At 35.7% G+C, this 12754-nt stretch overlaps 1 protein-coding gene across 1 annotated transcript; it reads left to right on the forward strand.

Moving 5' to 3' along the window:
- The first annotated feature begins 1861 nt into the window (after positions 1 to 1861).
- On the forward strand, positions 1862 to 12004 carry LOC107564048 (protein phosphatase 1D-like). Its single transcript, XM_016249044.1, has 6 exons — positions 1862 to 2483; positions 3571 to 3799; positions 3944 to 4068; positions 4785 to 4966; positions 5048 to 5272; positions 10743 to 12004. The coding sequence occupies exons 1-6, from the start codon at positions 2021 to 2023 to the stop codon at positions 11115 to 11117; spliced, it is 1599 nt and encodes a 532-aa protein (XP_016104530.1). The 5' UTR covers positions 1862 to 2020; the 3' UTR covers positions 11118 to 12004.
- The last annotated feature ends 750 nt before the right edge of the window (positions 12005 to 12754 follow it).

Below are 12754 nucleotides of genomic sequence, written 5' to 3' on the forward strand. Positions count from 1 at the left end.
TGGCACCAGAGGATTGATCGGAGCATTTTGTTTTGTAAATGAGGCACAGTGTCATAGAGAGTTCACAAAGAAACATTTGTTGAAAGATGAAGCGGTACTAGATCTGACTGCAGCTGCATCACAAACCGTAAGTAAATGATTTAATAATGCTTTGTCTGAAAATGACCATTTTATTTTGATTATGTTGTCAAAACACATGCAATAGCTATGTATTGATACTGTTTCCTATGCAATGATGTTAGCCAATCATAACAGTGGCCAATTACTGAGAAGCCTTAAAGGACACGCCCTTTAAAAACAGGTCATTTAAACCGGAGACAGGCTGACGTCATAGCTTTTGCATCTCTTCTTGCTAGGCGCAGAATACTGTTATCTTGGACCTCCCCTAAACCCCTGTCTATTTCAGTTTGGCTCAAAGATTTGGTCTTTTTTTTTTAAACTTGAAAAATTAAGTACAATATCAGAGGTAGCAGGGAATCTTTTTTTGAAAAATGACAACAATTTATCACATTCTTTAATGATTTACAAATCTTAGACGTGGATTGAGTGGAGGTATATATGTATACCCCTTATTTTATTATTATTATTAATTTGATTTATGTATTTTTTTTTGTTTAAATTATTATTTTTATTTTATTTTATTTTTCTTTTCAGACGTCATTGTGTTCTAATTGGGGATTGCTTTGTTGGGGCTGGGTAGGGGTGTATATGGTGGGTGGGGTGGTATAAAATGTAAAAATGCAATTTGCAACAATAAAAATTCTATGATTAAAAAAAAGAAGGTAATTTTAGATAGAGGTTCAGAATGAGGGTTGAAAATAAAAATTTCCCCACATATTTATTTTTTTGTGTGTGCAAAAAAACTTCATTTACCTTAAGTAAACCTCAATTATTATTTACATATTAAAATAATAATAAAAATCCTTTAATGCTTTCTTGGAACTGAATCAGATTATTCAATCATGCACCCAAATGGCTCTCTTTCCTAAATTTTTCATTAGAAGAGTTCCACTCAAGAATATATGATTGTATTGTTTTCTTCATAGCTGAATTATGTGGCAGTGAGGGTGAAAAAGACTAAGCACATGTACTTTCTCACCAGTAAACCAAAGCCAATTTTAGCTACAAAACACAATCTGCACTCAAATAAATTCAGATAAACATAAAGGCGTAAGCCTCAAGCAAACATTTCCATAACAATTAGGCTACTTAATTTTTAATTAATTCTCTTTTCTTTTTTGTCAAACGAGTATGGTAGTATGAATAAGAACCACGGTATTTACTATCTGATACCATTACAGTTCTGGTGCCATCACATAAGATCTCAATAGCTCTTGTGTAACACTGCAGTATCAGCAGTTCTGAACAATTATGCCTAATTGCCTGGGAATCTGTTTACTCCCTAAAATAATTAGTTGGATGGTTTCTACAACTGTTACTGTGTTATGCAGATGTAACCTGATTTTGTTATCTTCAGATTCAGAAATAAATGAGCTGGTGTGGTATAGTGGCTGAAACTCACAGAAGAATTTCTCTTCTTACTGAACATTTCACATTTTAAAGAGCCTCCTAAAAGAACTGTGCACTGGTTAAACATACTACAATAATTAAATACATAAGCCGATTGCAAATGTTTACTTAGAATAGGCTACAAATATTTCTGAATGGCTTGACCCCTTTGGGTGATGCTAAGCAGCCAATTCCTGACCCCCTGAAACAACATCATGTGACAAACCTGAAATGTGTAGACTATTTTTTTGAAATAGTAGGTAGTATAGTACATAGTATAGTATACAAACCACCACTGCATCGTACATAATCCTCCTGTCCAACAGATGGCGCTAATGACTGTTCTTTCCTGCATTACTATGTGTCTGCGAAGGAAGGCAGGACTGGCAGCTTAGAAAATAAACAAAAGACGAGCTCGGATTAATAAATGTTTTTGACTTTATCTAAAATCTTTTAATCACGCGTTTGCAGTCTTTAGGTTGACCTATCAGCAAGGGCTGTCCGACTGGCCATGAATCCCGATCTATCGCTGCGAGTGAGCGTCTTCTCCGAACAAGGAGGAAGGAAATACATGGAGGATTTAACGGAGGTGATCGTGGAGCTGGAGCCCAGCGACGATGAGCTGCGAGCGGCCGGGCACACCGATCCAAAGTCGGATCAAGAGCCGGTCTCTGAAAGCGACCCGCCGGACTGCACAAACAAGCCTTTACCCGTCACGGTAACGTGGAGAAACACACTGTTCACCGAGGAGAGCGACGGTACGGAGCCGGCGGCGGGGCACAGCAGGAGATCGGTCGCGTTCTTCGCCGTGTTTGACGGCCACGGAGGGCGAGAAGCTGCGCTGTTCGCTCGAGATCAGCTCTGGGATTTTCTCAAGCAGCAGCGGGGCTTTTGGTCGAAGGATTACCGGAAAGTTTGTGCCGCAATTCGCAAGGGTTTCATCGCATGTCATCATGCAATGTGGAAAAAGCTTCGTAAGTCAATTCTAGACTATTTTCTCATGTGAATGGTGTGACGTTTCCTCACATTCATGCTTTTTTTTCCTTTTTCTTTTAATTGTCTAACTAACGTTACGTTGTGAATAGCTCCGAGGATATGGTTATGATGATCGGCAGTGTAATGTAAGACCTCAAAGCAATTTATAACGATTAAAATCGCATGCGTGCTGGAATTATTCTTTATATGGTTAGACAGATAAAGATATACACCGAGGCTGCTATTGTGTAAATTAGCTGTCGGACTAATACACTTTTTGAAATTGGGCGCCACACTATATACTTACTGCAGAAAAGACGAAAAAAAAACCAAAAAACGAATGAAAGGGTCGCACTGCGCATGCGCGGAATCTTTGACACAGACAGGCAGAAGGTCTGTGTAAAACTGGTGCAAACCTTTACACACGGTTAGAGGTAATAAGCAAATGCATTCTATCACAGAAACCCGTTTCCACCACTACTGAGTAAAAATATGATTCTGTAAGTCATAATAATGAGAAACTCTCATAATTGTGACTTACTGCTCCATTATATGGAGAGACTGTACCATAATTATGTACTTTGTACATCATAATAATGAGAAGCGAACTCATAAATAAGTTACCGTTATATTTAGAAAAATTACTATTATTATGACGTTCTAATAATAATGACTTAACATTAGATAATGAGGAATTTTCTTATAATAATGATTTAGCATTTTGTAGTAATGCGGAAATTTGTCATATAATAACCACCTAACAGCTTATAACAAAGATAAAGCTTCTGACAACGACTTGGCATCACATAATAATGAGAATCTCTCTCATAATCACTTAACATATCATAATAATGAAACAAGTTTCTAATAATAATGACTTCGTTTTTCATAATGAGAGTCTTCCTCATAACTTATTTTGAGAAACTTTCTAAAAAAATAATGACTTCGTACTGCATAATAATGAGAAACTTTCTGCTAGTTATTATTGAGTGTATGCATGCGCAAAGCAGACTAGGTGGGTTTGATGGCATGCTAGTGACATCTGCTGGTCAATGTCGTGGTTAACAACGCGTCTGTTTTCTTCAGCTGAATGGCCAAAGACATTAACTGGCCTCCCCAGTACTTCGGGCACTACAGCCAGTGTGGTGGTCATCAGAGGGGACTGCATGTTTGTGGCTCATGTCGGGGACTCGTCTGTTGTGCTGGGTGTGAGGGAAGATCCCACTGATAAAGTCATCAAAGCTGTGGAGGTCACACAAGACCACAAGCCCGAGCTCCCGAAAGAGAAGCAGAGAATTGAGGGACTGGGTGGCAGGTGAGATCTTGATGCTTGCTGACACCTTTAAGTCATCATAAGAATCAATCTCTTGGATAACATGCAGTCTTAAAACAAATCAACTAACCACTACAATTGTGTTTTGGAAGACCAGTTAATTAGCCTTTTCTTGTGTGAGTGTAGTGTGGTGAAGAAGTCTGGTGTGAACCGTGTGGTGTGGAAGAGGCCTAGGGTAACTCACAACGGCCCGGTCAGAAGGAGCACCCCGATCGATCAGATCCCCTTCCTCGCTGTCGCCAGAGCTCTAGGTAAACACTTACAATTACACAAGTACACTCAGATATATTAAATATTGATTAATGTGTTTATTAATTTCAGTTCTCATTAATAAGTCAAGGGCATTGCTTTTAATAGTTTTAAGAAGGATTATGCAAACTGTGTCTCTGTAAAATCCATTACAGTCAAATTCAGTTAAAGGGATAGCTCACCCAAAAATAATCTTCACCCAAATGTCATTCAAACCCATAAACCTTTTGTTCATCTTCGAACCACTAATAAAGATATTTTTAATGAAACCTGAGAGATTTTTCTCTCCATTCAAAGTTCATTCCACCAAAACTTTCACATTTCAAAAAGTTAATCGAAACACTGAATACTGAAGACTCTGAAGAGAACAGATGTAATTTAGTCTTTTATTTACATATAAACATTGAACAATGCATATGCATAGAGCACATCAAACATGCTAAACAGAAGCTGAGTTTTACTTGCTTGACACACAAAAAAACTAGTTTGAACATGATTTAAACATGTTTGCGTTACACACAACAACAAATCTCATAGGTGCTTTCATGCCAGGCAAGCATGTTTGAGCCTGTTTACTATTTTTGCTTTTTTTTTTTTTTTTTTAAGCTGATGGCCCTTGATATCAGAATTTTTTTTCCTGTTTTCCTATAATTTCTGGGGTATTTTTATTGGCAAAGGTTAAGGTAAGCAAATAACATTAAATATAATGTCCTTCCAGGTGATCTATGGAGCTATGACTTCTATAGTGGAGAGTTTGTGGTGTCTCCTGAGCCTGACACCAATGTGGTGACCCTTGACCCTAAACGGCATCGTTACATCATCGTTGGCAGTGATGGCCTTTGGAACATGGTGCCACCACAGGAGGCAGTGACTGTGTGCCAGAGCCATGATGAAGCTGTGGTACGAACAGATTTATCCCTAACTACATGATATACTGCTATTTATGTTAATATCTAAAAGTGTGTGTTATATGCCCTACAGGCACCTTTCGGGATGTCGGTTGCGCGTCGGTTGGGGTGCCATGCATTGATGCGATGGCGTCAGCGGATGCTCCGTGCAGACAACACCAGCGTCATAGTTATTGCCCTTCCTGAACCTGGCAAACCCCACCTACCTATGCACAGAGACGAGGTCATACTTAGCCTGTCAGAGGGCCCACACTGTGACCCTGCAATAGGGTCCCGCTCCATCACACCACTCATTAAGGTACAATCACTAAAATCACAAAGCTACACTTTGAGAAGTAAAGGCAGGCTGAAAAAAAAGGAAATAAATACATTATTGTCACAATACCAACATTTCAGTAGTCAGTACTTATACTAGTAAAAATTTCACGGTTCTCTGTACTTATTTTGATAACAAAGCAAAAACTATTTGAATACAATCCCTTTACTATTATTATATTAAACTGTTAAAAAAATATATATATTTTAGATAAATGGTAGCACTTTAGTTTAGGGAGGAATTACATAGTTGCTTATTACATGCATATTACTAGCATATTGGTTGTTTATTAGTACATATAAAACACATGTTAATGCTAGGGCTGGACAATAATTCAATATCAATATGTATCGCGATATCATTTTTTTCAATAACGGTGATATGATTTTTAAACACATTTCCGATATTTCGATATACATTACCAGTGTTTCCCATACATTTATTTATTTGTGGCGTTTGACTTCGTTGAATAAACATGAGCACTGCACGTCGCCGGTGTTTTATATGAATGTATCTCTGAAGGGAACCGACTGTCTTCAGAATAGTTTAGATGGCATTTTTATCTGATAAAGTAGCGTTCATGAGCTGCTTTGTTTACAGCCATTACTGGAGAAACCGCTAGTTCCACCGCTCTCACAGCGCCTCCTGCTGGCAGACAAGCAGTTTGCATTTTCTAAGATTAATGTTTCTTAAAGAATTATCTTCTGCTCACCAAAGCCTGCGTTTATTTGATCCAAAATGCACCAAAAGCAGTAACATTTTGAAATATTTTTACTATTGAAAATAACTGCTTTCTATTTGAATATATTTTAAAATGTAATTTATTCATGTGATCAAAGCTAAATTTTCAGTATCATTAGGCCTACTCCAGTCTTCAGTGTCACATGATCCATAAATCATTCTAATATGCTGATTATCAATATTTAAAACAGTTGAGTAAATTTTTTCAGGATTCTTTGATGAATAGAAAGATCCAAAGATCAGCATTTATCTGAAATAAAAAGCTTTTGTAACATTATACACTATACCAATCAAAAGCTCTTTTTAAAATTTATATTTTAGAAATTATTACTTTCATTTAGCAAGGATGTCTTAAAAAAAGATTGATCAAAAGTGATGATAAAGACATTTATAATGTTACAAAAGATTTCTATTTCAGATAAATGCTGTTCTTCTGAACTTTCTATTCATCAAAGAAACCTGAAAAAAATCTACTCCGCTGTTTTCAACATCATAATAATAAATGTTTTTTGAGCAGCGAATCAGAATATTAGAATGATTTCTGAAGGATCATGTGACTGGAGTAATGATGCTAAAGCTCTGCTTTGAAATCACAGGAATAAATTTTATTTTCAAATAGAAAACAGTTATTTTAAATAGTAAAAATATTTCAAAATGTTACTGTTTTTGCTGTATTTTGGATCAAATAAATGCAGGATTGGTGAGCAGAAGAGAATTCTTTAAAAAAACATAAAAAATCTTACTGTTCAAAAACTTTTGACTGGTATGTTAGCCTATAGTTTGAAGTAAAACAATATTAATATTAATAAGGAGAGTCTGAGATTTATTTGACAGTGATTTCACATTTCTTGTTTGTATGAAGGCTAAATACCAATAAAAGGTGAACATTGATTTATTTGTGCCATTTTTTTCCCTAAAATATTATATAGTTTTATAGGAGTAGGATTCATAGAGTTGGCAAATTAATTTTTCATAAGTTTGTAGGTACAGACATCTGTTGTGGCCGTTCTTGGGCGTTTTTATAAGGCTTTTTTAATAGTGTTCATATCAATATCGGAATGATATCATATCGACCGAAATTAAGAAATATATCGTGATATAAATTTTGGCCATATCGTCCAGCCCTAGTTAATGCCTTATTCTGCATGACCATATTTTAGATCCCGTAATCTTACCCCATTCTTAAATTTAACAACCACCTTACTATTAATAAGCACCTTACTATTTAATAACTAATTGGCAGTTTATTCAGGGAAACTCTTAGTTATTAGTGAATATGTGTTCCATAATCTAAAGCGTTACCAAATATAGAAATGAAATCAATTATTGATATATAATTACAATGCTCTGTATTTTATGTATGCATAGTCATTTTCTATTTTTAACAGTCTTAAATTAATTTTAAATCAATTTTTAAATCATCTTCAAAGTTTTTAAATTTAGTTTTATTTTTGTGATTATTTTTTTATGAATACTTTCTTTTATGTAAAGCACTTTGAATTACCATTGTGTACGAAATGTGCTATATAAATAAACTTGCCTTGCCTATTAATGCTAATAACAATTAAAAATAAACAATGCATTAAAAAGTTTAAATATTTTTTCAATTAAGTAAACATTGCTTTAAATGAAAAGTCAGTAATAAAATAAAGAACCAAAAAGACATTACAAGTAATAGAATAAAGAGTGTCTTTAGGCTGTTAAATCTATTAAACATACTCAGAAAATACTTATTTTTTAATGTACAGGTATATATATTTTTTGTTTCATCATTGCTATGATTATCGCTGTCAATAATTAATAGTGATAAATTCACTTCTACATTTACAGTGAAACACTTTTTGCAAAATATGGTCATCTTAGCAGCACAAAAAACTACGGCTGCCCCCTAATAGTTGACTAACTGTTTGTCGAACAGAAGAGGCTTGGTCGACGAAAATTCTATTAGTCGCTTAGTCGCAGAAAAAAATCCACAGGATGGGGTGAGGTCAGTAGAGGTTAGTAACAGCAATTTTACATGGCAGCTCAATCTAATGTTAACCTAGAAAAATGTGCGCTTGTTCAAGTGTCGGAGTGTGGAAGCTGAACAGTATCGCTTTCACTGCAGGACAGAGGTGTCGGTGCGGTCACTTGCTCTTAAAATACTCCATCATTTTTGGTCATATTACAGATAAAAGTAATACATCTTTAGAATCTGTAAAGACTCACAATAACAACAAAACATCACGCTTTTGTAAAATAATGAAAGCAAACAGGATGCGCTTTCTGCCGTCTCGGTCTCTGTGAACGTGTGTGAAATTTGGAACTCCAAGTATACTTGCCTTACAGACATGAAAAATATATCTATAGAGAGTGAAATGTTTACTTTCAAATGAACCAATTCAAATGGAAAAGAAATATTCTCAGATTATGTAATCCGTATGAAACATGCATACAGGCACATCCACTACTGCGGAGATGACAAGTCAGTATCGCTTACTTCTTAAGCCGAAAACAAAGAAAGCACTAGTTTATCAATAAATTATTAAAATGTTAATGCAGCCTCCTTACTTTTATTCCCTGGCACATTCATAATCATTACTTCTGCCGGTGCGCTGTGCCAAGCTTTATGCGTGCGCTTGAGCGCTTATTAGGCTATGTAGGCAATTAAAGGCTCATTATTATGATTGAAATGGTTTATTAATAAACGTGCGATTAGTCGACTACTGCTTAAAATGAATGACTACTAGTCGACCAGAATTTTTTTTTGTCGAGGGCAGCTCTATAAAAAGCAGAACTTGTATAGAGAAAGTGAGTAAATGGCACTTTCTTTATAATCCCTGAAGATGTCAATAACTTAATTTCAGTGCATGCTCACTGAGTTCTGAGTTGCGAGACCTCTTCTTGTAATTAAAGAATCTGGCTACACTGCATAATGAGTCTCTTATTTACTTTGTGTCTACACTTTGTTGGTTAATTAGGATTCGCGAGCGTGCAGAGCTCAGTTTTGAGTTGCACTGTTTTTGAGTAGATTTTGAGTCTGACTAAATGAAACGTCTGTAATTGTCCATTACATTTCTGATCTCAACAGACATGTCAAAACATGTTGTAAATAGAAACCTTTGATGCTCTTTAGAGCGCAAATGCAGTCATTATTCAGTTCTACCAGTACTGCAAGAAGTCTGGTATTGTCACATTTGAACAGTTCCGTTACCAACTTGGTACTGAAGTGCCGTTATTTTTGACAACACTACCCAGCCACTTCAAGCAGACAAAAACAGGAGTTCATGATACGCTTGAACTTCAAGAGATTTGTGTACACTGTGTCCAGGCTCACAGCCAATCAGAAGCTTTTAGATAAGAGTTCCTGCTCTTGTTAGCCACACTTTGGCTCCATGCCCACCAAAAGAGACTCTGACATGCTGCTCATCAGTCCTGCCTGCTTTTCTCTTTATCCTCTAACTGTCACACACTCTCTCTATCTTTCTCTCTCTCTTTTCCCCCGTCTCCCCCTTTCCCGACCGAGGCCTCCATTGTCAGAGCAGTTCCGATGGAAGCCATGTCTGCGTGTTTGTTTGGCCCCAGCGTGTTTGAAGCACGGCTCTTCCAGCTGCTCTTGGCTGTTTTGCTTTGGCTTGGAGAGCTGGAGAGTGGACAGATGTTTGTGTTTTTAATCCTTTCAAGTGGAGTGGATTTGAGGGTTTGGGAGGCCGCTTTGATCGTTTTTCCTGTTTGCTCTTCTGGTGCTGTTATGATTTTGATAGAGAGGAAATGAAAAATACAGAACCAGGCAAGAGAATGCAAAAGAGCAGCCACGAAGCGTTTCCCCTGTTGTAGTGATGAAGACCAGACTTTAGACTTGCTTAATTTGTATTTTGTCTTTTAGAGTTGTTGGCATTTGTTTGCAGTTTGAATCTTTCCCATTTCTGGTACTTCCTCTGGGAAATTTTTTTTTTACATCAATTTTTCAACTTTTACTTTATATCTTTTAAGGATTCCTAAATATTACAGTTCTGGCTGATACTGAGAAGCTGATAATTATTTTTCTGAATGTAAACATGCATAAATATCCAGTTTAAAAAAATATAAGATATAGGGTAATATACATTGTGTATTCTTAGTTTCTTTTTCTTTTTTTGAAAGAAGTTAATGCTTTTGTTCACCAAGGATGCACTAAATTGTTCGAAGGTGACAGTAAAGATTTTTACTTGTTAGAAAAAACATTAATGTGAAAAAATGCTGTTCTTTTGTACATTCTATTCATTAAACAATCCTGAAAAAAGTCCTGTAAAAAGTCATTAAAAAAATCAGCATCTTAGAATGATTTCTAATCAGCATATTAGAATTGATTTCTTTAAATTGTAATATTTCACAATATATTGTAATGTAATATTTTTGCAATATAACATTACTGAGTCACTTTAATAATTTTAGTAACTCCTACACTACATGTAGTTAGATGAATACATTTATTGTTTATAAGCCAAATAAATGCTGATAAATTCTGTTTTCTTCTTTCTTTTTAAAATAAATTAAATCCATTTTAAAAGACATAATAAAATATAAATAGTCCCTGTAAATAAAACTTGTATTGGAACTGTCAATTTTCTCAAAAGGACTATTACTGCTACCTTGGCATACTACAATTTAAAAATAGCTTTCCAAACAATTTGCATATAATAAAATGTTAATGATAGAATCAGAAAATGGCCATATGTTTGACCCTTTACAGACCCCGGATCCAGACCTGTCCTCAGCCAGCAGTGAGTCTTTGCCGGCACTGGAGAGGAGGAACGGTTTGTCAGGAGTGAGTCTGAGAGCAGAACCCCTGTTAGAGGAAAACCTCCCTTACACTGAGTTCACGGACAAAGCTGCCTTGACTGTGTACCCCATTGAGGGTAACCGGACCCCAGAGATGCCCCTGTCCCCACCGGATGTGTCAAGCCCGGTGGGGAAGAGGCCCAGACGGAGCCCCCTCACCCCAAGCAGCTCCCGCCGGAGGACTAGTGAACGCTCCGTGGCCAAACGCGGCGCCGGCAAGAGTCCCAAACGGACCCCCAGCGTCCCTATACTACAGCCCCGCAAAGCAACCCTCTGCGTCTGCTGAACTCCTCCGTCACACTAATACAATGAACGTCTACATCCTGGTTTCTGATGCTCTGCATGGTCACAAGAATAAATAACTTCTATTGTTTGTGCCACTCTTTCTGTTTGTAATGTAGGATTTTTAAAATTCTTGTTATCATTGTGTTTTTTCTTTCCTTTAATTTTAATGGTGTGAATGTGAGAGTAAAAAGAAGCAATCAGATTTATAGTAATTTTATTTAAAAAAAAACGCAGATCAGTCTCTTAAAGGAATATTCATTGAAAGGATGTATTTAATATTTCTCCTTTTAAATTAAACGGCATTATTCATCTCTATCTTTAAAATTTCATGAATTGCTTGTGCAGATTTTCTGAAAATGACCAAATAGTTGGAGGTATACAAAATATATTTTTATACTTGTTATATTTTTGAAAATATTCAATTTTCTTGCCCCACAATGCTTGTGTGCACATTTCCCATACTTCATTGTTTGTGCATTAAATATTCACACCGGTATACAATGTATTTGTTAGCATTGTCCTGTCTTTCTAATTTTGAGTTGTTCCATTTTTGTTTTCAGGGAGCATGAGTTAATTATTCTAATACATATCTGATCTCCGGACTACAGAGCAAATTAATTTATTTTCTTTTGATAAAGCTTTTGTAAAGTTTGAGGATTGCATGTTCTGTTATATCCTTTGAAACGGTCTTTTTCTTGAAGCGTTTTGTTTCTTGACGGTCCACCTTTTCGTATGTATTTCGATATTGTAAGTTATTTAATATCAATAATGTCTGTTAATGCAAAGCAGATAACATCTTCCAACACCAGTTCCAGGGCTAATGTGGTGTGGTTATGAGCCGATGTTTAGACGAAGGTGTTTGCCAGAGTGTACAGCACATTTTTAGTGGGATGTCCTGAAAACACGTTCCTTTAGCGACATCTGGGGGATTTATTATTTATTTGGGCTTAATTTTTGACAATAGAAATCTGTTAGTATTTCAGAAAATACATGCCCTTATTTAGATATTTAACAAAGCATGATAACACGTCCGTTGACATCGTGAATTGTAAAAAGTATTCATAACAAAAAACGGGAGTATCATGAACTGTAAAACGTATTTATACATAATAGAACATTTATTTATGTACGCATTTAATTAAAAATGAATGAATGGATGAACGAATACATACATAAATAGTACGTTTTCTTTAAGGGGATTTGTTAGGATTTGTTTATAGTAATTAGTCTATAGTAAATCTAAATATCTTTATGTAAAACTCCCTGACCTGACTAACTATAAACACACAAACACACACGTTTGTTTCTGTGAATTGTGGGGACTTTCTATAGACTTATAAACTAGGCCTACTTTTATACTGGCCAACCCTTACCAAAAAGTAGTATACTTCAAGTTTATTTTATTAAGTATATACTTTATGTATTTTTAAACACTTGAATGTGGGCAAGTTTCATAAATAAAAAACAAAGAAATAACATTTTGAACAAAAAGCTGAAAAAAAGACAAAGACAAGACAAAAGACATTTGATAATCAAAACGTAGATAGAGTCGATCAACACCCCCCAAAGCTTGACAGTCATTATTACCTCTTCATTGGTCGACATTTTATTCCATAACGTTACACAGTTTTGATGCTG

Source organism: Sinocyclocheilus grahami, unplaced genomic scaffold, assembly GCF_001515645.1.
Source record: "Sinocyclocheilus grahami isolate Dianchi unplaced genomic scaffold, SAMN03320097.WGS_v1.1 scaffold904.1, whole genome shotgun sequence".
Classification (NCBI taxonomy): domain Eukaryota; kingdom Metazoa; phylum Chordata; class Actinopteri; order Cypriniformes; family Cyprinidae; genus Sinocyclocheilus; species Sinocyclocheilus grahami.